The sequence below is a fragment of the Peromyscus maniculatus genome, chromosome 2, assembly GCF_049852395.1.
Source record: "Peromyscus maniculatus bairdii isolate BWxNUB_F1_BW_parent chromosome 2, HU_Pman_BW_mat_3.1, whole genome shotgun sequence".
Classification (NCBI taxonomy): Eukaryota; Metazoa; Chordata; class Mammalia; order Rodentia; family Cricetidae; genus Peromyscus; species Peromyscus maniculatus.
Genome location: NC_134853.1, coordinates 116945809 through 116972729, shown reverse-complemented (window position 1 = coordinate 116972729; position 26921 = coordinate 116945809). Strand labels below are relative to the sequence as shown.

The 26921-nt window shown below is 37.9% G+C and overlaps 1 protein-coding gene across 1 annotated transcript in view; it reads left to right on the top strand.

Moving 5' to 3' along the window:
- Positions 1–11118: 11118 nt before the first annotated feature.
- The window catches only part of LOC102903674 (cytochrome P450 2J4-like), a 41313-nt gene continuing 25510 nt past the window's right edge, over positions 11119–26921 (top strand). The window contains exons 1-5 of the mRNA XM_076563607.1: positions 11119–11616; positions 19782–19944; positions 22582–22731; positions 23268–23415; positions 25620–25662. Of these exons, the coding sequence (XP_076419722.1) occupies positions 11401–11616; positions 19782–19944; positions 22582–22731; positions 23268–23415; positions 25620–25662 (720 nt within the window). The 5' untranslated portion in view covers positions 11119–11400. The remainder of the gene's footprint in view (positions 11617–19781; positions 19945–22581; positions 22732–23267; positions 23416–25619; positions 25663–26921) is intronic.

Below are 26921 nucleotides of genomic sequence, written 5' to 3'. Positions count from 1 at the left end.
AGAGGACAGGGGAATCTGTGGCTAATATGTAAAATTAAATTAAATTATAAAAAAAGTAAAAAGAGATCTTTTTCTTATTCAAAACCATGAGCACAAGGAACTGGCAGAGCAGATCAGGCTTAAGTTTTCAGTCCTATTTCAGTTCTTTCTCTATTATATATGCATGGCAACTGACCTCCCCAGTTATAGACACTTCCATTTTAAGGTTCCCTGAGTCCATGGCCTATGTATTAGTTAGAATCTTTCTGTGTAACAACTATCCAAAACTGTATTACTTCCAAAGAGTATATTATCCTCAGAGGTTTCCAGGTTACAGAAGTGGCTTAGATAATCTTGGTTAACCTGCCATAGATGTTATCCTGGGCTTTCATATGGTGTTGCTTAATATCCCAAGAAACAGAGCAGAAGCACCTGAACCTGATTAGATCCAGGCTGGGAACTGTCACCCCATGACTTCTGGTGACATATGAAAACCACTAGACTAGTTGCATCTCCATGAGAGGAAAATCCTACAGTCTTTGGAATAGTTGTGAAATCCCAGTAAAAATAAAAAGAAACCAAGGCAAGAGGGCAGTCAGATGTTCTGCTTTCAGCATTTCTTTCTGGTAGAGGTGCATGAAATTCAGTTACCTGGAGATGCACAATGAGGACAAGAAGAGGTAAACCTGAACCCCCCCCCCCCCGGGTTGACAAGGAAGCAGTCTGGATTTTCTACCACAGCCCTGTCTTTGGCATGTAGCTGCTTTCCTTCAGCATTTCTAGAAATTTCTAAAGACACCATTCCCAGAGCTGTTATCTTAGGTAACTTCTCTTCTTTTGTGAAGAAAAACTAGTTGAACAATTAGTTGTATATTATCTCAGAAGACAGAAATCTAAAACATACATTTCCTTGTTTTGGTTTAAGCTCTCCTGTGTTAGAGTCAACAAATTAATTGATAGCTTCCACTTCATTAATACAATTAATCCTAATTAATATAATTATACTGATATAAGTAATATTATATTAGAGTTCTGTTTTCTTTTTAATTTACTAGTGATATCATAGAACATAAGGGCAGGATTAGTGAAGACCATTGGCTATAGCCTAAGTCAACCCTATTATTTCACTCAATAGATCATTTTTCTGGGTTTTTTAGTGAAAGTGAAAGGGTCCAAGCAGCCTTTAGCCCAGACTGTGTCTGTCAGCTTTACATCACTGAAACAATATCTGAGATGAACAATTCAGGAGGAAGTTTTGTTTGGCTCGTGGTTTCAGAGGTCTCAGTCTGTGATCAAGTAAGCTGTGCCTAAAGTAAAACAGAGCATTTGTTGGAAGCATGTGGCTGAAGAATGTGGCTACCTCATAGGGACCAGGAAGCAAGAAAAGGATGCCTCCAGAATACAGATATCCCATCAGGGGCACAGGTCAAATGACCTATCTTAGGTACCACACCTACTTAATAGTCCACCACATCCCTATAGTGCCACAGTTGGCAACCAAGCCTGTAGGTGTTGTCCTTGACAACAATGAACAAAGCTAAACTACATATATTCAAGCAACACAGCCAAGTTGAATACTGTCATATCATTCAAGTTTCCCAGTTGAGTGACTGCCATCTCCAGAGAAAGACCAGATATGTGCACTAACAGTGCTTCGTTGAAGAGATGTACCCTCGCTGATACTGTGAGAAACATGTTAGTGAGATCTACATCTGATGCACTCCCCTGGGTGGAGGATGGTAACTACAAAGAAATAGGCTTTCCCTTCCCAATTATTCCAAAATTCTGATCTTCCTCGGTCATTTAACTTCCCTTTCTTAGTTTGCTGTCCAATGCTGTAATAAAAACCATGACCAAAAATAACATACAGAGGAAAGGAAAGGGTTCATTTAGTGTAGCTGGAGAATTTTCTCTCTGAGTCCCACCAAGCCCTAGCAATCTGACAACCCACTTATAAAATAAACACACAGATGCTTATATTAAATTGTTTGGCCTAATGGCTCAGGCTTCTAGCTATCTAGTTCTTACATCTTAAATTAATCCATTTCCATAAATCTATACCTTGCCACGTGGCTCGTGACTTACCAGCATCTTGACATGCTGTTTGTGTCATGGCAGCTGGCAGTGTCTCCCTCCTCAGCCTTGCACTTCCTAGAATTCTCTCAATTCTCCTCTCTGTTAGTCCTGTCTAAACTTCCTGCCTGGCCACTGGCCAATCAGTGTTTTATTTATTGACCAATCAGAGCAATTTGACATACAGACCATCCCACAGCAATTTAGCTTGTACTTCATGACCATAGTCCATCACTGAAGAAAATCACAATAGGAACTCGAAGAACCTAGAGACAAATCTGAAGCACAGACCATGGAACGTCTAGGCTTATCAGGTTGTTCCCATGGATTACTCAGCCAGCTTTCCTATGCCATCCAGGACCATGTGCTCAATGGTGGAACTTTTCCCACAGTATACTGGGTCTTTATTAGAAAGAAATAATGAAAGTGAGAGGGTAGGAAAAGGAAATACAGAATAGAATTCTTATTCTCTATCATGAGCTCTGACACCAACATATTAATATTCTTCCAATACTTTGTTTTAATATTACTAGTTTATTTACACAGTCATATGTGCATGATGATAAAATGGCCTTTAGCAAGTTGGAAAGAGAAATGTATAACATGAGGCTTAGTCTTCTAAAAAACCTTAAAGCCTTGAGATAAGAAAGACCTATGATGCAGCTTATGCCTGAATCCCTAAAGTCTTCAGAGTTGGAGAAAGCTGGAATGTGACTGTCATGAGCAGATGCAGCAACACAGATACCGGGGTTCAGGAAGAGTCAGGATTACCATGTGGCAAGTGCAGGCCAACTGGATACTATCAGCCATGCTCAGGACAGGTCTTCTTAATGCTTCATTGATCCACATCAGTCATCTCTGAAATAACCTCACAGACAGACCCTGTTTTCTAGGCATCTCTCAGTCAAAATGGTAACTGTCTTAGTCACTGTTCTATTGCTATGAAGACACACCAAGAACAAGGTAACTCATAAAAGAAAGTATTTAATTGGGGGCTCTGTTACAGTTTAGCTGAGTATTCCATGATCATTATGGAAGGATGCAAACAGGCATGGCACTCCAGCAGTATCTGAGAATTTTATATCCTGTTCAGCAGGAAGAGAGGCAGAAAGAGAGAGACAGACACAGAGAGACAGAAAGTTCCAGAGAAGCTTAAGAGAATCACAGAGAGAGAGAGAGAGAGAGAGAGAGAGAGAGAGAGAGAGAGAGGAAGGGAGAGAGATTCAATGCAGAGAACTTAAACATTTTTAAATGTCATATGCAGTATATCACAAACAGATTACAGAATCACAATCTGTTAAATATGTCTGGAATACACAAACTCAGCTCCTAGTTATCTGCTTCAGACACAAGGCCAAAATCATATACATTAAGTTAGATGAAGCTTATTTTTAGAATTAGTTATTTCTCTATATGACCATTAATATCAAGACAAAGTTTATATATATATAATATAAATAATCTTGTATATTTTGAGGTAATATTTATACCTTAAGAAAAGTTTTAAAGAGTCATAGTAAAACCAAAGGATTATAAAATTAGTGACAGACAAATATTCCCTTAATTTTGACTTTATCCTGTCCCATACCATGTGGCTCTTCTAACATGAGACTTAGATTCTGGATTTTCCTTTAACAAGTATGCTTGAGTTTAGATAAGGAGAGAGCCATGCTCCAACTCCAAAGCCAGCTTTAGTTTTCAATTGTGTTGAGACTACAAAAAGACCATTTGCCTTGTATATCTGTGGAGTACAGCAGAAACAAACATTTAGAAAGATTTATGAAATTCTATGCTGTTAGAAGTGTGCTATGCCATTAGGCCACTTTATGGTTTTTCTTGGGACATTTTCTCTGGATGATTCATCCTTCTTCTTCTGATGTCTCATTTGTCCAGTGGTCTTTAGATTCCTTAGTTGGATACTTTTGTTTTCCTGCAATTACAAAAACAAAAACCTGTCCTGCTGTGGGACGGTCTGTATGTCAAATTGCTCTCATTGGTCAATAAATAAAACACTGGTTGGCCAGTGGCCAGGCAGGAAGTAGGTGGGACAAGGAGAGAGGAGAATTCTGGGAAGCGGAAGGCTGAGGCAGAGAGACACTGCAGCCGCCGCCATGACCAGCAGCATGTGAAGATGCCGGTAAGCCACCAGCCACGTGGCAAGGTATAGATTTATGGAAATGGATTAATTTAAGCTATAAGAACAGTTAGCAAGAAGCCTGCCACGGCCATACAGTTTGTATGCAATATAAGTCTCTGTGTTTACTTGGTTGGGTCTGAGCAGCTGTGGGACTGGCGGGTGACAAAGATTTGTCCTGACTGTGGGCAAGGCCGGAAAACTCTAGCAACACTGTCCCAATCTTAACTTTGTGGAATTCCCTTTTTTGGCAGGTTATATTTGCTCAAATGAAAGGCATTTATTAGTATTACAATTAAATTTAGATTGAATGGCCATGTGGTTTGATGAACTATTGCTTTTCCTAACCAAGAGGTCTCTCCAGTTCAAATCTAATTTTTATCAATCTTGATGGTATCCATAGCTTTTCTTCTCCTATGGAAACAAAAGCTAAACCTCTTCCCCAATATAACACATACCCTGGTCTCCATTCTGAGGTGAACATGTCTTAAAAGTATACAGGCTGATTTAGTTAAACAGTTTTTTTCCCTACTATCCAAATTCTCTCTGCAACTGTCGTTCCTTTCTCATTAGCATTAAAAATTTTAACGTTAATATATCATTGTGTAATCTATCTCTGGGTATCCTTATTACTCCTTTCTGCTTATTAAGTGTATCTTTTAAAGCATGATTAGATTTTTCTGTAGATGCTTGTTCTGTAGGATTGTATGGTATACCTCTAATATGCTTTATGTTGTAATAAGAAAAAAATTTCATTTTATTAGACACATGTGCTGGAGCATTGCCAGTATTAATTTGTACAAGTATTCACATAATGGTTATAGCTTCTAAAAACCTATAATTGCAGAATCATCCTTTTCAAAATTTAAAGTAGTTGCTCATTGAAATACTGAATATGTATCTATGGAATGGTGCTCATACTTTAATTTTCCAAACTCTGCAAGTTGAAACACATCCATTTTCCAAATTACATTTCTTTGAGTAATTTTTGAATTATTTCCTGCATTTGCTAGAGTATGGTTATATAGAGAACAAGTAAGACATTTCCTTATAATTTACTTGGCTTGTTGCTTCAAACCTTTGCAATGAACATAGTATTTCTTATGAAATTCTGAATAATTTAGCACATTTACTATTAATATATGATGAATTTCATCATTACATTGTGCTAAAAAACCTGATAGACTGTTAAGGGATCTGATATATATTATATACAATGGATTATTTCTATTTATGCTTACTTGTTATAGTTGAATAAATAATATAGTTAATTCTGAAACATCTAGAATATATTCAGAAGTTTCAATATGTACAACAATTATTCTGCATATTGAGAGTCAGTAACTATATTAATAGGTCCTGGGAAATCTAATAATACCATGAGAATAGCATATAATTATTACTTTTGTACTGAATCATCAGGGATTTGAGCCACTTTTCTTATTTTTCCTGACTTATAGCCTGCCTTTCCTGAGTTATTTGCATCAGTATAATAAATAGGGGCTCCATAAATTGATGTTCTTCATACCATGTCAGGGAGGATCCAATTAGTTCATTTTATAAACTTAAATCTCTTGATTTTGAGATACTTGTCAATAATTGCTGAGGGACCTGCTAGTTTACAGCGGAAAACAACTAATATTTGACAATTGACCCACCAGATGTATAACTCCCTGATGGGGAGCTCCACCTGGCAAAGCCGTGGGGTCACTGGCTGTGGAAACCAGTTGTTTTTTGTCTGTAACTTTCTCATATGTTACCACTATACCTCCCTGAAAAGAACAGCTGTAGGGTTCCTTCCATAGCCCATTGGTGATGTGTTTTACATCTTTGGGCACACATTTAACTGTAGATGGCCAGGAAAATGATTTCTGCTTAAGCTGCATAATTCTGATGTATAGAAATAATACCAGGATATTTTTCTTTACTGACACAGGAAATAATGGTATTCTCCATCACAAAGACAGCTAATTTTAGACTTCAGAAAAAATTCAAGACAGATTAAGCTGCCCCTGTAAAAAAATACACAACGACAAGATTACAGGTGTTGTTTGTTGATGATTCAAGGTCAGAACCGAATCAACTTTGGTAGACATAACTCTCTGCAATAATTCTCTTTCTGCATGTACTCCTATCACTCAAGGTTCATCCTGCTACTGTTATAGTTAAGTCCTGCATTTCACTGTCAATCTCTTCCTGGGAAATGTTTATGTGCAAGACCAAGCATTTACTTACCGGCTGGTCTTTGTGACCTAACTAGCCTGAGAAAAACTGTGTGACTTATTATATGTTATGATCATGGGTTGGACCCTAAAAATGTACCTTATAATTGTGCACACTTTGACTGTGAGAGGGGCAACAGCAATGTAGAAGAGCAAGCTATGCATAATGTGAGTGAATTGTATACATGCCTGGTGAGAGATGAAGAAGAAGCAATAAGAGAGGGTGAGAGAATGAATGAATGAGAAAGTGAGTGAAAATGGATGTAACTGTATATGGAGATGTATGGCCATATGCATGTAAAGAAAGATATGCAGCTATATGTATACAATGTAACAGTGTAAAGATATGTAGCTGTGTGGAGACAGAAAGAGACAGACCATTTTTAAGGTGAAGTAAAAGAGAAAGTTACCACCAGAAAGCATGTGTATTTCCTTATTTTGTCAGATAGATAGAAACTTATTTCTAAATAACCTCAAATAAAAAAGTTTCTTAAGCCCTTGCTACTCTGAGGCATTCTTTTTATTTGCCCTGGAGCAGATCTGGAAGCTGGCCTCCATGGTCTATGGCAGCTAATCTCTCCCAAAAATTACTGAAAACTCTTTTCCAGTGTCCATTTTCTGCTCATAGAGTGGAAATTTCAGCCTTCAAAATTTCTGCTGGGTATATATCTGCTGATTGACAAAGTCTCAATTTTCCTTTCAGAATCATTTCAGAAACCTTGTCTACATAAGTCTTTAATTTTTTACTCTGTTTCTGTGGTAACATATCCATTTTAAAATATTACATTTTCTCTGCATAAGAATTTCTCTAAGAGAGCCGGGCGGTGGTGGCGCACGCCTTTAATCCCAGCACTCGGGAGGCAGAGCCAGGCGGATCTCTGTGAGTTCGAGGCCAGCCTGGGCTACCAAGTGAGTTCCAGGAAAAGGCACAAAGCTACACAGAGAAACACTGTCTCGAATCCAATCCCTAGAAATTAAATATTTCCTCCTGAAGAGGCCAGTCTGGATGCCAATATTTTGGTAAAATTATCGTTACCTTGGAGCCTATGGCAACTAAACCTTCAATTACAATGCCATTTATTCTTAGCTTTGATCTGTGATCATTTAAAAAATAGGCCAAGAAAATGTTTTATGATCTCTCCTGAAATTTTTGCTTTATCTACTGAAGTTCTTTTGTCATCCAGAGCAGTATGGTTTTAAAAAACAGGTATTAAGTCTTTTAATTGCTCTGTGGATGAGTTTCCCTGACAGGGAGTGATTGAACCAAATTTGATATTTTGGTCTCTGAGAAAGCCCCAAGACTTTTCATGATGGCAAAAAGGTTACCTTGCCTGTCCCTTGTTGATCTGCATTCATTAGTTCAATGCTGGCTTTGTTACACCTTCTGCATACCCTTGAAAACTGGGGCCTTCAGTTTCAATTATCTCTAGAAAAAACATTGTTTCTAGGAACACCTTGCCTACAATCCCTTTTTAGATGACCTTGCTTCCCACAATTAAAACATCTGACATTTTGCTTTCTCTTAAGATTTTTTAGAAATAACTTCTATCCAAGTAGCATTATAGGTGTGAGGTGCAATATCAGCTGTATTTTGGATCTATTCATCTATAGGTGCTGCTATTGACTTCAAAGGCGTAATCACCATTTTGCATACTGAATTAACATTTTCAGAAGCCAATATTTAATTAATATTTGTCTAACTTCTGGATCTGATATTCTATTTACAACTGAAGTTGATCTTTAAAAAAATCAGTGAAGGTTTCTTTTGGGCTTTGTACAATTTTATTAAATGACTCAGTCCTCCTTCCTGATTCTTCAACCTTGTCCCAAACATTCAAAGCTACTAGATGACATAGAGCCAAGATGTGATCATCAAATGCAAACTATCTTTGCAAATCAGCATCCTGGCCTTCACCATGAAACTGACCTAAGGAAATATCAATTCCTATGCCCTATTTTGTTGTTCTACGTGCCTGGCTTCCTCTCCACTATGTTCTTCATTGTAACTGAGGACCAACTTCCAGGATTGCTGTAGCTTAATCTTTCCAGTCTTGGGGAATAATTCTATACAAGTTGCCCATGAATGTAATATCTTCTTCACTTGGGATGAATGCATACCATATGAAATGACTGGTTCCTTAAATCTCCTCAAATCTAACATTTCTACAGTATTCTAGTTAACTTCTGCATAGTCTTGTGTGTGCCTATCATCTGGTGGTCATTCTTGTATGGTAATTGGATAAGCTAATGTTGGTTTTTAATAACCTTTGCCATTCCTCTTCAGTTCCATCATGCAATGGTGTGGTAGGTTCTGCTATAAATTCCTCTGTCAGTATATGAATATATTTCTTAGTTTCCTTAATAGGTCTTTCTAAGACTTATATCTTATCAGTAAGTTTTTCATGCTTGTGACAGTTATCAAATCACTGTTTTAAGCATTAAGTATGAATTGCCAAACTAATAATAATAGTAACCACCATTATGCCCATTCCAGCTAAGTTGGTTTTCCTTTCATTTATTTATTTTGTCCATTTTAAAGCCACTGGTTGTAGAACTGTACAGAGCCCTAACTCTCTGCATTGTAATAATATTCCCCATTCTTAACACGAAAAAGATTGATTTTAATTAAAACCTGATTCCCTCCTTAAGAATTTCCAGGTGTCTCACAAGATCTGCTGACTTTTCAGTCTGTCCATAGCAGTGACAATGGCAACAGCTGAGCTGTGTGGAGGTAGCAAGCTTCAGCAGCAGTGTTCACCTGGCAGGGTGGGGGCAGCAGGGGACCCAGTCAACTGGGCTATCATGGTGATTTAGGCTGCTACTGTGCTGCATAGGACAGGCCGGCAGAACCCATACCTGTTCACAGGCAGCCATTGGCTGAGGCACGGGCTATGGGTTTGCAGTGGTGGCAGCAGCAGCAGAAGCCTGAGTGGGCACAAGCACAAGTTGAGGCAACTGAGCTGGAATGACAGCATCCCAGGGTATGGACTTAGGGGAAGCCCACAACCTGCAGCAGGGTGGGGTTGGGGAGGTGACTGAGAGGCAGATGCAGGGGGACAGACAGGAGAAATCCTCACAGTGGGAGGCAGGGCACAAAGGCCACCTGAATCACACACACACACACACACACACACACACACACACACACACACACAATTTTCTTTTAAATTTCTTTTTCTTTCTTTCTTTCTTTCTTTTTTCTTTTTTTTGAAGAGAGAAAGCACATGAAGATTCATGGGTAGGGAGGTGGGTAGTAGGATCAGGGAGGAGTTGGGGCAGGGGAAAGCATATGATCAAAATGCATTGCTTCAACTTCTCAAGGAATAAACAAAAACATTTTACATGCTTCAAACAATTTATAAAGGTGGCAGAACGGAGAAAAGAGGGAGCTTGGGAGCTCGGTGACAGAGGCATGTGCTCAGAACTTAAAAATGCAAGGTATTTCTGTCTATACTCCTGTTTTTTCTCAGGAAGGTTGCCAGCACTGGGAAAAGCTTGTTTCCAAACCAGGAGCACTCTGAGATGTAAATCTCAATTCGGAGAGACACACAAAGGCTTCAGAGAAACTACTTCTGAAAACATTAACCACTCTTAGCCAGCCCCCCTTTTATCCCTCAGCCTAATACTTTTATTGATTATTTGAGAATTTCACGTAATATTCCCCATCACACTCACTTTTCAGTCCTCCCAGTTCTGCCCCTCACCATATTAACATCCTCAAAACCCAAATAAAACAAAACAAATAAACAAAACAAAAAAACAAGTCTCATCTGTAATGTCCATATAGTCACTGAAGCATGTTCAAACCCGGCCAGCCTCTTAAAAAAAGTTAGTCCTTCCTCACCCACACTCCACCCATTCTTGAGATGTCATCATTGTTGGAAAGGTACACTTCAGAATCCTTATCAGAATCCTTATCACAATTTTTAAAAATTCTCTTCAATAACTTCCAGTCTAGGCTGATAATTTGGGGAGGGAGGTTAAGGTAGGCGTTGTCACGGTCTTCTGTGTCTCTCTCAACTGTGATTCTGCCCTCATCAGTCATTGATACCACTGCCAAAGAGGATTCCTTGCACTTCACAGTCGGCAGGAGCACAGATCATGAATATCCACATGGTGTCTGATAATAGCACAGACCACAGGTATCCACATGGCCTGCAGTATCAGCATATGCCAGGGACCTCAGCAAAGTCTATAGTAGCAGTTTGGTCCAACACAGCCTGCAGCACAGGCCACAATCACCATCATAGCCCTTGGTGGCAGCATAGGCCATGGGCATCACCATGGCCTCTGGGGAAACATGGACACTGGTACTAATATAGTCCCCGGGGGCAGCCCATGCCAAGGACATCAACATGGCTTCAGGCAGCAGCACAGATGAGGGACATTCATGTGGACTTCATTGAAAACACACACTAGGGACATCAACGGGGTCTTCTGCACGATCACAAGCTATAGACATCTGCATGCCCTTCGGTGGCAATGGGCTATGGACATCAACATGGCCCAGGTGGCAGCACAGGCCACCCACAACTACATGGAACCCTGTGGCAGCACAATGATGGACCCAAACATTTAGCCAGCTTTTCAAAACCACATTTCTTCTAAATTCTGAGAACGTGTTGCCTGGAAACTGGGAGTAGAAAACACAGTGCCTGCACGTGGGCATGACTTGGGGGAAAGGGCAGACCAGAGCACACTGGTGGGTTTAGAAAGGTGGAGACTGGAGGAGATTGGGTAAGAGTGTGGAGGAGCAGGAGGATCTGTGAACATCTCCAGTGTTATCCAAAGCTGAGGAGATGGGGAGAGGCAGGGAAGAGAAATGGGGAGGGACCAGTAGGACTGGTCTGAACAAAACAATGGACAAGGGCTCTGTTAGGACACAGAGAGGACTGGTCTACAAGGAACAGGGTAGAAATTAGCAGACAGACTGTCAGTACTGCCAGCACCAGGCTGTGAACCAGGGGACAGGCCCCAACTCAGAGCCTTGCCATGCTTACCACCATTGTCTCCCTCATGGCCACCATCTGGGCAGTGCTTCATCCTCTGACTCTAATGCTGGCTTCTGTCATCTTTCTGATCGTGGCTGACTACCTCAAAAACCGACGCCCCAAGAACTACCCTCCAGGGCCCTGGCGCCTGCCCTTTGTGGGCAACTTGTTCCAGTTTGACTTAGATGTTTCACAACTGCATGTGGGGATTCAGAAGGTAAGAAGGGGCTTGGGTATGTGGCTGTGTCATGACTCAATCCTGAGCTACAGGAACAGAATTCCTGACCCTGGGGGCAGGAAGACATGTATGTAGATTGGTGCTCCCCATCACCTAACCTAGCCAGTAAAGCTAGTTTCTAATCTGTGGTTTCCTTTAAGAGGCATGAAATTTTAATGTCAAAAAGTTCATTTTCTTATACTTGTATGAAAGATATCCATTTTTATGTCATTATGGTCTGACGACACACTTTGTATGATTTCAATTCATTTGAATATGTCAAGGCTGCTGGATGAGGCAAGAGTTCATCTTGATAAATAAACACTACTGCTTTAAGAAATGTGTACTCAAGTGCCCCTTAGCTTAATTTGTTAAACACTCATCCAGTTTAAAAAAAAAAGGAATTCTCTTGACCATAATTTTCTATAGTATCAGTTCTCTCTTATTGATACTTGCTCAATATTTATGTCTGCAGTAGCCATGCTGTGATCAGAAGTAAGCAGTTCATAGTTATTCTTCTCATTAATTACCTGTTACATTTGTTTCTCCCAGTCTTCTACAAATATTCTTCAAGCTTAAATGAGGAGATATTAATATAGATGATCCATCTGAATCTGAAATCTCAATTACTTATGTGACATTTTGACTGTGTATACATCTCTGAACTAACTGCTATCCACTGCAGTAAGAAGCTTGTCTGACCAATGTTGAGAACAATACAAATTTATGGGTAATAAACACAAATATTTCAAAGTCATTTTGACAGCATGACCTTTTAAAATAACAACTGTAGCTTCATGCCTATGGACTATTACTCCAAGTCATGTATTTTTTGACCATGTTTACAATACCAGACATGACCTTTCTCCTGTGTAACATGATCCAGATGCAATTAGAAAGTTCTTGATTACCCTCCTGACCGCCATGCTGCTATTGCACTCTGAATGAGCACTAAATCTCTGAGCATGCTCTTCAAAGATACCGGAGCATTTTATAGGATACTTATAAAATTAGTCAATAAATTTCAAGGCAATACATACTCATTTATTTATTTTTCTTTTTATATTATGCCTCTTCCTTAATAAATAATAGCAACAAACTTCAGGAAAACCAATTGGGTTTTGTGTTTTGTTTTTTTCTTTTGCCCACAAAATTTATTTGTTTATGTATATTATGTATGAGTGCTTTGCATGCATGCATGCTTTCAAGAGGAAGAGGGCATCAGATCCCATTATACATTGCTGTAAGCCACCAGGTGCTTGTTGAGAATTGAACTCAGGACCCCTCAAAGATCAAAGCAGTTGGAGTATTTAACAGATAATCACCTCTAGGTTTTGCATATCAGATATTGTTTATGTGTCCCAATAGCTAGATAAGCTCATATGCCTACTATCTGAGTTCTGCTCCTCCATTCCTTTGTTCCCATTACCATGCTATAAAATACCTTCCTTAATATAGAAACAACAATGATAATTTTAGTTTTTATTTTGGTATCACTGCTTTTTTATGACAATAAAGTTAAGTGTGCAAAATAATAACATTCTATAATTCATATGTTTAAAATCAAGATACTTAAAACCTCACTAATATTTCCCCAAAATAAACACATAGTAAGAACAAGAATCTGGATTCAAGCAGGCTAGATGTCTCTCCACTTAAATTATTGAAGAACCATCAGATTAACTTTCCTACTCAAACTCCTTCAGGCTTCTGGCTGGAAACTAAGCAAGTTCACTACTGCAGCAGGCAGTGAGACACTTCACCCTTGAAGGTGCTCAGTAGTCTTGCTTCCCACCTCATTTTCATGAGTAGCTACTTCTTCCAGGAACCTGACCTGCACCTGATTCTCTCAGGTGCTTGCCGACTTTCCCTTATCGTGTAATTGATAGACACCATAATGATAAGAACTGAATGTTGATCTGCAGTGGATTGAGAATTTCTTGAAGCTAAACTTACCAAACTTCCTAGCACTTGGCATTGGTCTTTGGCTGGGTGATGTTTACCATGCAGGTAGAAAGATCTCAGTTCAGTCCCCAGAACCTATATAAAAAAGTCCAATGTAGTAGCCTGGATTTGTAATATCAAGACTAGGGAAGATCAGACAAGTAAATCTCCCAAGCTCATGGACTAGCCAGCATAGCTTTTTTGGGCCTTGACTCAAAAAACCAAAACCAAACAAAAACAAGCAAACAAATCAAAGTGCATGGCCCCTGAGAGAGATGCCTAGGAATGAACTCTGGCCTCCATACTCTCTCACACAAGTGAACATACACAAAGATAAAAAGAAACATGTTAAACTTTGAGGCAACAGAAACAATGAAACTCTTGTGCCCATTAGGAACACACACACACACACACACACACACACACACACACACACACACATACACCTCAATGACCAATGCTTTAAGAATGCAGGCTAATAAACCTTCTTACCTATTCCTTATGGAAAAGTTAATTGCTACAATTTTTTTCATTTTCTTTCTAACTGATTCTGTTTCACTGCATCTTAAGTTTAAGAACCTTGATACAGTGAACTCTTTCTCAAGTTGCTATTCATTGCTCAGTGTCTTGTGTCACTAATCCTTGGAATGAAATTTCTCTTTTCTTCTAAACATTCCCTCTGCTAACCCTTGTTCTTTTACACTACGTTTGGATATTTCACTCCTACTATTAATGTTTTGTCTCTATAGCTTTTCTTAAACATTATATCTCTTATTTTAATCCAGCATTCTTTATTTTTCTATCATTAGTTCCATTTTAAGCCCTTTTAGACTTCTGAACTACCTTATTTTAAAATAAGTATTTTTATTTATATTTATATAAATGTTTTGCCTGAATCTATACCTGTGTAATGCATGCATGCCTGGTGACCACAGAGGCCAGAGGGGGTGTTGGATCCCCTGGTATGGGAGTTACAGACAGTTTGAAGCAGCCATGCTGGTCCTGGGAATAGAAATCAGATCATCTATAAAAGCTACTTTACCACTCAGCCATCTCTCCAGCCATGGCCTATCTTCATTTTATCCTCCTTTTAAATTATTTTTTATTGACTTAATGTTTCACAGTGAAAAACATACCCTAATTTATGACATATTCTGAGACATAATCTGAGTCATTTAATTACAGACAAAACTGACACATTTGAGAATCATAAGGCTAGAGATCCCAACGTCAATTGCCCTCTGATCTTTATGTGGCTGGTAACAATATAGAACTTAGTGATATAATTCTGTTGAACTAGAAATATACATAGGCTATGAGATGATGGAAATATAAAAAGTCTTTTACCTTAGTCCTTAGTCTCTGGTTCCTTCTCAAGTTCAAGGACAAAACCTGGGTAGTACACATTGTCAGTGAAGAGTCCTTTAGCTTAAACCAGATTTTCAGTTGTTTCTAGAACTTCTTCATTGGATATTGAAATTAGAAATGTACTTGATTTTTATGCATCCATTGCTGATATATCTTAAAAATATATCTTTACTTAATGGCTCTGTGCTTATGACCAAGACATGGCAGATTGACTGAGGTGAAATGAAGTTATTAAGGACTATGAATAAAAAACAAAGGGAAGACTGAGTCTAGGATCAATCTTTAATGTTAGGTAAGAGATTCTCAGAGAGACCAAATTATGACATCTGACTTAGTGCTGTTCCTATGGGTTCAAGTCTCAAAGTGGTAGGGTGACAGTACATGAAGTTGCGGACGTGGTAGACCAAAGATACGTGAAGAAATTGAACCCTTCTGTCTGATACCACTGTTTCAGTTAGAAGAGACTCAGCCAAAGAAAAGACAAAGTTGGTGTCTATATAGTTCTGACTCTTGAGCACACAGGTAGAAGGTCCTTTGATATTGATCACTCATTGTCGTTCAAACCAAACCATGATTTGTACATTGTGCATTTCATGGGCACTCATATTCTCTCTGAAACTACCTCTTTGTCCTCATGACTGCTCCCCATACTCTAACTTCCACTAACTCTTAGGCCCTAGGGACATATCAACATTGATGTATTTGTCTTTATGTATTTGTTACATAATACCTGGCACTTTCTCCATGCCAAAGCTGAGTTTGGCTAGATTACTTCACCTACAATTTATTTGCCATTTCAGAATGATAAAGACAATCCTAACTACAGTAGAACAGTTATAAAGAATGGAGTAAATCACAAAGCATAATCTGTGGGTTGAGTAAAATATCTCACATAGATAAATAGGGAGTGGCACTATTAGGAGTTGTGACCTTGCTGGAGTAGGTGTGTCTTTGTTGGAGGATGTGTGTCACTAGGGGATGGTCTTTGAATTCTCAAAAGCTCAAACCATGTCTAGTGCCTAACAATCACTTCCTGCTGCCTGTGGATCCAGATGTAGAACTCCCAGCTACCTCTCCAGCACCATGTCTGCCTGCATGACATCACATTTATTACCATGATGATAATGGACTAAACCTCTGAACAGTAAGCCAGCCTCAATTAAAAGTTTTGGTTTATAAGAGTTGTTGTGGTCATGGTGTCTCTTCACAGCAATAAAACCCCAACTAAGATACATACTTAGCATTCATTCAATGAGTATGACTGTCTGGGACCAGTAGGCTCTTATACTGGCTCACGATGCATATTTATCCCTGAGCCTTTGAACACAAGCTCATTCATTTCTCAGATTTACAGTTCCTAGAAATAAACAAATATTTTACACAGTGCTGGTCTCCTTCTTCTTCACAGAACCTTTTGAAGGGGAAATTCTTTTATATTCTTATGACTGGGGGCGTCTAAGACTTGAAAGAGAGCACCTGCCCCAAGAGCCCACAGTTAGTTAACTATAGAACCTGCATGTTTACATCTCTCCAGATCTTCAGAGATATAACCACACTGAGCCTCCATCCTTGAATGTATTTTCTGTATGCACTGATACAGTTGTTCTCAACCTGTCAGTTGCAACCTGTTTGAGGTCACATATCCTGCACATCATGTATTTACACTCAATCCACAACAGTAGCAAAAATATAGATTTAAAGTAGCAATGAAATAATCTTATGTTTGGATGGGTCATGATAACTTGAGGTTAAAAGAGCACATCACTAGGAAGGTTGAGAACCACTGTACTAACAGGTAGATAGAGAGCATTCTTTTCCCTACACTGATATTTTAAATTTTCTTAAGGCTTTTGATGATTTTTACAACACACTTATACATAGACAGCCAGAACTCTCTGAAGACTGATGCCCTTATTTCTCTGCCTTTACTAGATACTAGGTAAATGTCGTGGTTTGAAAGAATACGGCTCCAAAAAGGAGCAGCACTATTGGGATGCGTGGCCTTGTTAGAGTAGGTATGGTCTTGTTGGAAAGTAGGTCATTATGGAGGCAGGCTTTGGGGTTTCATATATGCTCAAGTCATGACCAATAAGACCACATTCTGTTGCCTGTAAATCAAGATGTAAGGACTCTCAGCTACTCCAGAACCATGTCGGACTGCACATAACCATGTCACACCATTATAATAATGGACTAAACCTCTGAAAATGTGAACCACCCCAGTTAAATATTTTTCCTTTACAATAGTTGTCATGATCATGGTGTCTCTTTTCTGCAATAGAAACCCTAATTAAGACAGAAATTGGTACAAGGAACTGAAGTATTATTATGATAGGCAGACCATGTTTTGGTTTGAAGGAATATGGACGTTGGGACTATGAATTAGAAAATCAGTACAATGCTTTAAGTGCTGCTTAATGGGCCATACTAGTAGGAGCATGGAAGACAGTGGTGCTAAGAGTTATTTGAACTGTGGGAGGGCTGGATCAAGAGGTTTTAGAGGAGAACAATTTTAGTATGTATCCTAGAAATCTTTCTTGAGATATTTTAGTGAAGAAAGTGGCTGCATTTTGCTCTTGTTTGAAGAGGCTGCCCGAGGCTAAAGGGAAGACTTCAGAATTAATTCTGTTGGCAGAGGAAATCTCAAAACAGCTTAGTATAGACTGACACCTGGTTATTAGTGGTAACTCTAATGAAGATTTATAATGAAAAGAAATAAGATAAGCAGGGTAAATTACAAAATCTGCAATTTAAGGAGAAAAAGAGCACCAGGAAGAAGAATGGAGTTAAATTCTGTGTTAAAGGAGATAAACAGATTGAGAAATGAAATAAACAATATGGTGACCTCAGGCCAAGATCCCACCCAACTAAGTTTCCAACTTGTGAAAGGGAATTAAAAAAAAGCTTAGAACTGGGTGTTGTGCTACATGCCTTTAATTACAGCATTGCAGAGCTAGAGATCAGCTAGACTGCAGATCTCTGAGTTTGAGGCCATCCTGGTCTATAGATCCAGAATAAAGCTTAGGCAGTGAAGGAATCATTGAAAATAGAAAGCTGGTAAACATGTGATTGAATGAGGCGGGCATATTACCGCACCAGCAAGCTGCAGAATTGGGCAGCTTTGGCCATATGGTTCTGGCTTTAGAGTCAAGGATAGGAGAAATGGACTATGGATATTGATTCCACATTTAAAGAAAGCCACTGAGGCCAGGCATGTGTTGGGGTGTCGCTCAATGGAGGCCTAGAGAGGCCATTTCATAAAGCTGTACATTTGAAAACTTGCTAGCCTTGGAGCCCCCCAAGATATTGGAACACCAGAGATATGGATACCTGTCAAGGAGAATTGCTGACAGGGAGTGGAACCAGCCAAAGACAAAGAAGAGTGTTTCAGTCAAAAAAAGCTGAAAGGAGTTGGAGATCTGAAGAATACTTTGACATCAGACATGGAGATGCAGAGTCTGGAATTTGCCCAGCAGGTTTTTAGTCTTGCTTTGGTCCAATATTTCTTTACTATGATGCCTTCCCTACATTTTGGAATGGTAGTGTATGTTCTGTGCTGTTATATGTTGGAAGTATGTGATCTGCTTTTTGATATTGATCTTACAGGGTATTATAGTTAAGAGATTACATGAATCTCAGAACAGACTTTAAATTTTAGACTTGTAAATGAGTTTTAGTCTATTATAGACTATGGGGACTTTTGAAGTTGGACTGAAAGTATTTTTTGCATTAGAGTATGGCTTTTAGCCTTTTGGGTTCAGGAAGTGGAATGTGATGGTTTGAAAGAAAATGCCCTCCAAAGGGAGTGGCACTATTAGAAGGTGTGGCATTGTGTGGTCTGGTTGGAAGAAGTATGTCATTGTGGAGGCAGGCTAAGAAGTCTCACACATGTTCAAGCCATAACCAATGAGACAGAACATTTCCTGTTGCCTGTGAATCAAAATGTAAGTACTCTTGACTACTTCTCCATGTTTGCTTGTGCATCACCATGTTGCGCCATTATGATAATAGACTAAACCTCTGAAAATGTAAGCCACCTCATTTAAATGTTTTTCTTTATAAGAGTTACTGTGTCCATGGTGTCTATTCAGTGATATAGAAACCCTAAAACAATTAGAGACCTTGCTTTTTAAAAAAACACTTATATCTTCATGATTTAGTTTAGATAAACATTGATTCTCACTCAAATCTTATTGGTGAATGCAAGAATAAAAATTTAAAAGAAAACTTCAAATTCTAAAGTGAGTTAGAATTTGGTAGAGTGAATATTATTAGGAGGAAAGTACTGTAACATTCCTCTTACACCAAGGTACCTTTTCCACACACAGGTGCATGATCTCCCTTCAGTGTTAGTCTCATTATTACACATGTACATCTCATATCTAGCAGATGCTGAGTAAACAGCATTATCCTCTGGATAAACAGATATTTGATTTTCTAAGAAGTACATGCATGCTGTAAAAAGAATGCACCAACCTTCCTCAACCCTTGCCAAGCCACATGTGTCTTATTCTCTGCCATCGGTGGACTTAGGAAGCATCAGAGGAGACATTGCATATTTTTGACACTTACATGCTTATACATTCCTTTAAGAGTACATGATAGATACCCACTCAATTCATACTTACATATATAAATGACATTTTAAAGAGTAAACTTCTTTATTGAATTTGAATTTAGTTCAGAGACAGAGAAACCCTTTTCACAAATACTTCCACAGACCAAGGTGCATCCCTCTATTCACATTATCATAGAGACAGCTCAACACAGTGTTATTAGGCACACACATGTCTGCCATCCCTTGACACACTGAAACAGACACACTTAACTATGGCTATTGAAATGTTTTTCAGTTTGTGAAGAAGTATGGAAACCTAATTAGCCTGGATTTTGGTAACATCCCCTCAGTGGTCATAACTGGAATGCCCTTAATCAAAGAAGTTTTAACTCACATGGAACAAAACTTTTTGAAACGCCCAATTATGCCTCTCAGAGAACGTGTCTTTAATAACACTGGTAAGTTTGATTGACAGCACTGTTGACTTTAGTAGGTTATTCAAAATTTAAAAAACATGAATTTTGATTGAAAATAGGACACATATTGGTTAGGAGAGGTTCCAGGTAGAGCTGCATGGAGGGAGTGAAAAAAATATATAAACAAGATGTTTTGTGCCAGTATGAAACTTTTAAAAAGAAAGAAGTACAGATAATATTGCTTATAATAAATGATAAAGTGTTTGTATGTGATGTTAAAGGTACCTCTGTGTCTGTAATTTTCAACATTCTTGTGAATAAAACACTTCATAAAATGTTATCTTTAAATCCACCTGCCTGCCCAATTTCCTAGATCAAAGCAAATTACAGTCTTTCCCTGTTCTAGAGACAGAAAATCCACATATCCTCCTGACTGAATCTAGATGCATGGATAAGAAGTAAGAGCAGCTCCTTCCACAGCAAGACACACTGAGCCTTCACTTCCCTTTTCCTACTCTAACCTTCTGCCCTAAGAAAATGGATGTGAATCAGCTTCCTCATGGGGCTGCTTTTCTTTCTTATGGCTCCTTAACTACATCATTAAAGCCATGCCACACAGGGATCTCTAGCATTCCAGACAGTGTGAGAATAGACTAGCATGAGTACACAAAGTGATTATTAAATCAACTTATATGTCTGAAAGTTGAAAACAGACTTTAATTGTATTAACCTATACAAATTTTTGCCATTTCCTAATTATACCTTGAAACAATCAACCACTAATAGTACATCACTGACTATATTATCTGCTATAAGAAGCACAGTCAGGGGCATATGTGATTAATAGTGACCAGAAAAGATAAAAATCATTTTCATTGTTTGACACATACTTTATCTAACAAGAAAGTCTGAATCAATTAGCTATATTGATTTAATTCCTGACATGCTACAATAGTAAAGCATTTATCAAAGACATCCAAGTTGGCTTAGGATTCAGGAAAAGTTTTTGAAATAACAGTATTCATTTAATAGTACGAAAAAATACTCAGTAGGGATATAATTTCATTAAAAGGAAAAGAATACAGTTATTTAAAGAACTGCAAAGTATCCAGTGAGGGAAGTATAGTATCTGAGGGAAATATTAAGTGGACATAAATCTCTTGAGGTTGGCAAGAAACAACCCAGGTCATGGTTTTCATGATAACAGTATGAGAAACTCTTCAGTGGTTTTGGTTGTGATAAAAAGACCAAATGCTAAAAAAAAAAAAAAAAAAAAAAAAAAAAAAAAAAAAAAAAAAAAAAAAAAAGACCAAATGCTACACATTTTGAGACACATTTAGGATGCCAGGTAGAGAATAGGAGAATAATAACAATGATATTTTCACTGTAAGTTATACAAGAAGGAGTCTGAACACTCAAGATGACAAAAATGACAGTAGGTTAGACTGGGATGGTGCCATTCATGCTCTTGGACTGAAGTCATTCAAGAGAGAAGCCATCATGACATATGACTTAGATGCCAGGAAAATGGGGTTCTCAGGAGACTGCAGGAGCTGTGAGTGATCAAAGATGACAGTGACAGAAGACAAGGCGATTAGTGGTGTTGACTTCTATTTGGGAGTTTCAGGAATCTATTAATGTCATCTGTCATACATGTGATGATTGTAAGTTTTGTAACTGGCAGTGTTTATAATCAGGAGCATGATTCAGGAATGTGTGCCTTCTGGGACAAACTATAGTTTGACTATCAGAAGGGGTTATTTAAATTATAGGAGTTCATTAGATTTTCCTGAAACAAAGTTTGGTGTGGAAGGGAGGTTTTAAATCTAGTCTTAACTCCATTGTTTCAAGATTTAATAGAAAAAAGCAAAACGACAAAAATTATAGAAAATTTCTAGCAAAGTTTTAGGAAGAAAATCTACAACTCAAGAATCTAGAATGGAAAGGAGAGTTTCAGGAAATAAATGACTAAATTGATGAAAGAACACATAAGATAGAGGGAACCACCTATTTTTAAAGAGTTGAACATTGTTGTGAAATGTAAGACATGGACAGGAGAATAACATGTACATGATACAAAACTGATGCTGAGAACACCAGTGTGTTCCTCTTTTCCTCCACCTCTCTGTGCCTATGTATATGTGGTGTGAGGACTACTCAGCCTTCTTAACTTCATGAGTCAAAATCTGTGTTTGCTAGAACTTCTTCTATAATGCCTTTGTTGCTTTGTTAGTAATGAGTGCCTTGTCCTATCCATGAGTACAATCCTGGTACTCACTGTGACATAAATTTTGGACATATTTTGAATAATGCATTTGGGGCTTTAGAACCAGAAAAACTTGGACAAGACCTAGATGTCCACCTACTTGTTGTCTTTCAAAGATTACTTTAAATTTATTATCATACCTCAGTGTTGAAATGGACATTTTGCTAATTGGTGATAAACTTGTTTAGTTTCTATCAGTACAAAGTTGTATAATACATAAGAAATACTTACTAAACTATGTACTGTTTCAAGTCACCAGAACATGTTAGTCACTTGCATTGAGATATCTATAGACAGCTATCAATTCACTTATTGGCCTTTCTTTTCCTCTGTACACAGGTCTTAATGTAACAGTTTTTCTGGTACTTTTAACCACAATCACAATGCCATAATGCTGAATCTCTTCTTTCCAGGATTGCTTATGTCTAGTGGCCAGACATGGAAGGAGCAAAGAAGGTTTGCACTAATGACATTCAAAAACTTTGGATTGGGGAAGAAGAGTTTAGAGCAGCGCATACAGGAGGAGGCCCTCCACCTTGCAGATGCCATAGGAGAGGAGGAAGGTGAGTCCTTTATAGGGCAGTGCAGGAGGCTGTGGCCCTTTCATTCACTGAACAGATTCTTATTAATTGCCTAAATTCTAGTCTTGGGTCTGCACTGTGCTAGGCACTGAGGACTGAACAGTGAATATCTAGCCAAGCCCTTGCCCCAGGAGTTCTACAGCTAAGCAAACAAATGGGTCATTAAATAAATTGTTGAACTTAAAGCTTGGTTTTCCATGTGACTTCACAGATATTGACAAAATCCGTGAATTGTGCCAGGCCCCCTGTAGAGGGATGTGGCCAGAGATTTTCATCTGATGCTCTATTGTGCATATTTTATGTCACACGGTGTAGAATCTTTGGAAAGACAGAAAGAAGAAGTAAGACAGAAGGAAGGAAGAAAGGAAGGAAAGAAGGAAGGAAGGAAGGAAAGAAGGAAGGAAGGAAGGAAGGAAGGAAGGAAGGAAGGAAGGAAGGAAGGAAGGAAGAAAGGAAGGAAGGAAGGAAGGAAATAAATCAATATCTTTGAAAGACACATTACCTCTCCATACCTCCAGGACATCCTTTTGACCCTTACCTCAAGATCACCAATGGAGTTTCCAATGTCATTTGCTCCATCACGTTTGGGAAGCGCTTTGAGTATGACGATGGTCAGTTTCAGGAGCTGCTGAAGTTATCAAATGAGGTCATATATTTCAAGCATCAGTGATGTGTGTGGTAAGGTCACTACCTTTGCATATTTGGAAAGATTTTTGGATTAGGAATCATTCAAAAGCAGGGACTTTTTATTTGGGGGTTTTTGAAATATTATATAATGTCTTAACAGTTGATTTTTTATATAAACCAATTTATAATATAAGAACTTAGCATATACAATACATTTCTAACATTTATATGAACTATTTCATTATTGACATTGGTACATATACATGTATGTATGAATTTCCATTTTTAAAAACAAATAGTAATACTATGCATTATGATTGAGCAGCTTACCCAAATCATTCTTCATTATTATTACTTCAGGACTCCTCTGGTATTTTTATCTTAATTATTTTTGATTTTGTGAATTTGGTAGCCCTGAATTTGATTTGAGTAATATTTAGTTACAATTTTCCTGATTGAGTAACTGTTCTTTATTAATTTATAGTGCCTTTTTAAAAGTCACATTCAACTAGTTTGGATTTGAAATCTACTTTCATGGATAACAGGATAGTTAGAACTGTATCGTTTTAATTTTCATTTGCTTGATGGTAGTTTATTTACTCTCTAGTAACACTCGGTTTCTGGGTGCACTTACCAATAAGGTTTATTTCTTTAAAACAGTACAATGTTAGTCTAGGTTTTTCATGTAGTCTATTTTTTTCTGTGTTGGAGGCATTGACATTTCAGATTATTGTTGAATAATCTCCACTACTTCACTAATTCCTATAATTTTGACAGTTATTTCTCCGGTTGGTTGAGTTAGTGTTTATTTTTTATTTTCTTTTTTATCACTGTTGCTGGTTGGCTTGTTAATTGTGTTAATTAAAATAGATTTCTTTATAGTTCAGCCATTTTTTTAGTCTTTCCTGTGTCCTCATGATTGACATTACTTTTGCTCCTCTTCTGTGCGTAATGCTTCTTTAATCACCTTCTCCATTGCTGGCTTAGTAGAGCTGAATTGTCTTAGTTTTTACTTTCCTTAAAATATGCTTATTTTTTATCATTTAAATTTTTAAGATTTATTTTTATTTTATGTATATTGGAAGTTATTTATTTTATGCATGTGGGAGGTTGGCCTGTGTGTATGTTCGTACCCCATGTGTGCAGTGCCTTGGAGGCCGGAAAAGAGACTTGGATCCGCTGAAATGAGTTACAGGATGTTTCAAGCCACAATTTTAGTACGGGGATCAAACCTATGTCCTTTGAAACAGTAACCATAGCTGTTAACTGCTGAATCCTCTCTTTACCCTTCATTATCAGTATTAAGTAATATTTTTTTTCTGGCTCTAGCACTCTATGTGTATAGGATTAGTTTCTTGAATGTCTTCCAGAGTTCTTAGACAATGTATTCATGCTCATTATTATTATCTATTTACACTTGAAGTCAATATTTCTCAACATTGTCCTCCATTCCCAAGAGTCTTCTGTTTAATTTAGCCTGTTGGTAATGTTTTCCATTGTGTGTTTTTATTTGACTCCTCAAGCTGTTCATATCTTAACATTTTCATTTTCTTCTTCAAAATTTGTTTCTTTGCTGTATGTGTCTTTCATGTTACTGACCTTTTCAAACATGTTACTGATTTTCTCATTGTTTCTGTTGTCTTTTTTCTGTATCTTCCTAACTTTCCTGTCCAGTTTCCTGTATAGAATTCATTTGCCTATTTGCATGCTCTTTTAGGCCACTGATCATTTCTGTAAGAAAACCTTCTAATTCTTCATGTATCACTTACCTTGTTTTTAATACCCTTGAGTTCATTTGTTCAGGGGTAATGATTTTTAATAGCATCCTTCCAGCTTGTATTTTCATATTTATTGTGCTTCTGTGCTAAGGGTTATGTTCACTTGGACATCTCTTTTGGATTGTGTAAAGGTAACAGTTGTGGATGTTTTAGATTTAGCATACAGGGGCTACACAAAGGCTCCAGAGAGAATGAATCTAAAGAATACTTTGTGGTCCTTTCAAAGATCATTTTCTCTTTACAACCTTCTGTTTCAACGCATCCAGTTATGTATGATACACCCCAAAGTGGAGTTATTCTCACTTACCTTCTTCCCACAAGCACTTTCCCCTCAAGTCCAGGAATGCCCTCACTAAAACTGATGCATGGATTAGCATGACTTTTAGGTAATAAAAGGGGCATAAAGAATGAGACAGGTTGCACATATTGTCTACACTATTTTATATTCCTTGTTTTAACTCTTAGTCACAGTAATTCCAAGCCCATCAGCTCCATTGCTTTTCTTCTAGTAAGCAGAGCCTAGGAAGTCAGATGAGTTCAGTGAGTATCCAGTCAACTTCTAGGTCTATGTGCCAGGGGAAAATCTTAGAAGGGAAACAAAGAGGTGGCAAAAAGTAATAGTCAAAACACTCTTGACATGGCCAATTACATTAGGCACTTTGATAATCACTGCAAAAGTATATGTCCATTAATTTTCACCATGTCTCTCTACATATAGAATGATGCAGCATGATGTCTGAAACCTAGTACAAAAGTTAACATGCAAATATAGACAGTAGTCCACCAGATCTCTGTGTAATGCTTTACATTTCATACCATTCAGTGTGCAGAGAGATACTCCACTAGTAAACAGTCTAATATTAACATTACTTAATATTATTAGTAACATTAAATTTTGATATATTTTAATGTTACTAATGATTTTAAATATTGACAAACTTTAATGTTCTTAATAATATTAATAAGTGTTGATCTACTTTAATGTAAATAGTATTAATTTTATGAATATTGTTATAACTGTTATCAAACCGGAAGGTAGTAGAAGCTATAACCACACAACTGCCTTATTTTAAGTATTGTTGAATTTACACTGTGCTAAACTGTTTACTGAAAATATTATTGAAACTTTACTCACTATTCAATTTACTTCAGTAAAGATTGCCATCTTACCATATGGAAATTAAATCATGTTGTGGACACCAGCATACACAGCTCCTTGCACAATACATATTAGTGTAATTTCTCTGAGGGAAAATAAATCCTGACAAAGTATTAGAACAGTGTGACAAGCCGAGCAGTGGTGATGTACACTTTTAATCTCAACACTGTGGAGGCAGAGGCAGGCAGATCTCTGTGAGTTCCAGGCCAGTCTGGGCTGCAGAGTGAGTTCCAGTAAAGGCTCCAAAGCTACACAGAGAAACCTGTCTCAAAAAAAAATTAAAAAAAAGAATAGGGTGACAAGATGCCTATAACTTTCACTATAATCAAGTAGCAAAGCTCTAAGACATGGCATTTGAACATCATTTTCATGAAGTGAGGGGCAGGGATCACACCAGTTTCAGAAATATTTTCTAATCACAATCGATCCCAACTCCATAGGCCTGAAAGAGAATGACTTCAATGTGATCACAGCATTGACCATGGCTGGACAGTGTTGAAACATGGATAGTGATGAAGATTTTGAGGGTTCCAGCTCTGTAATGCTTGCTGGTTCAAAGTGGTGTGTCCAACTTAGAATGCAGTGGATGGCTTTTGGGGATTTAAGTC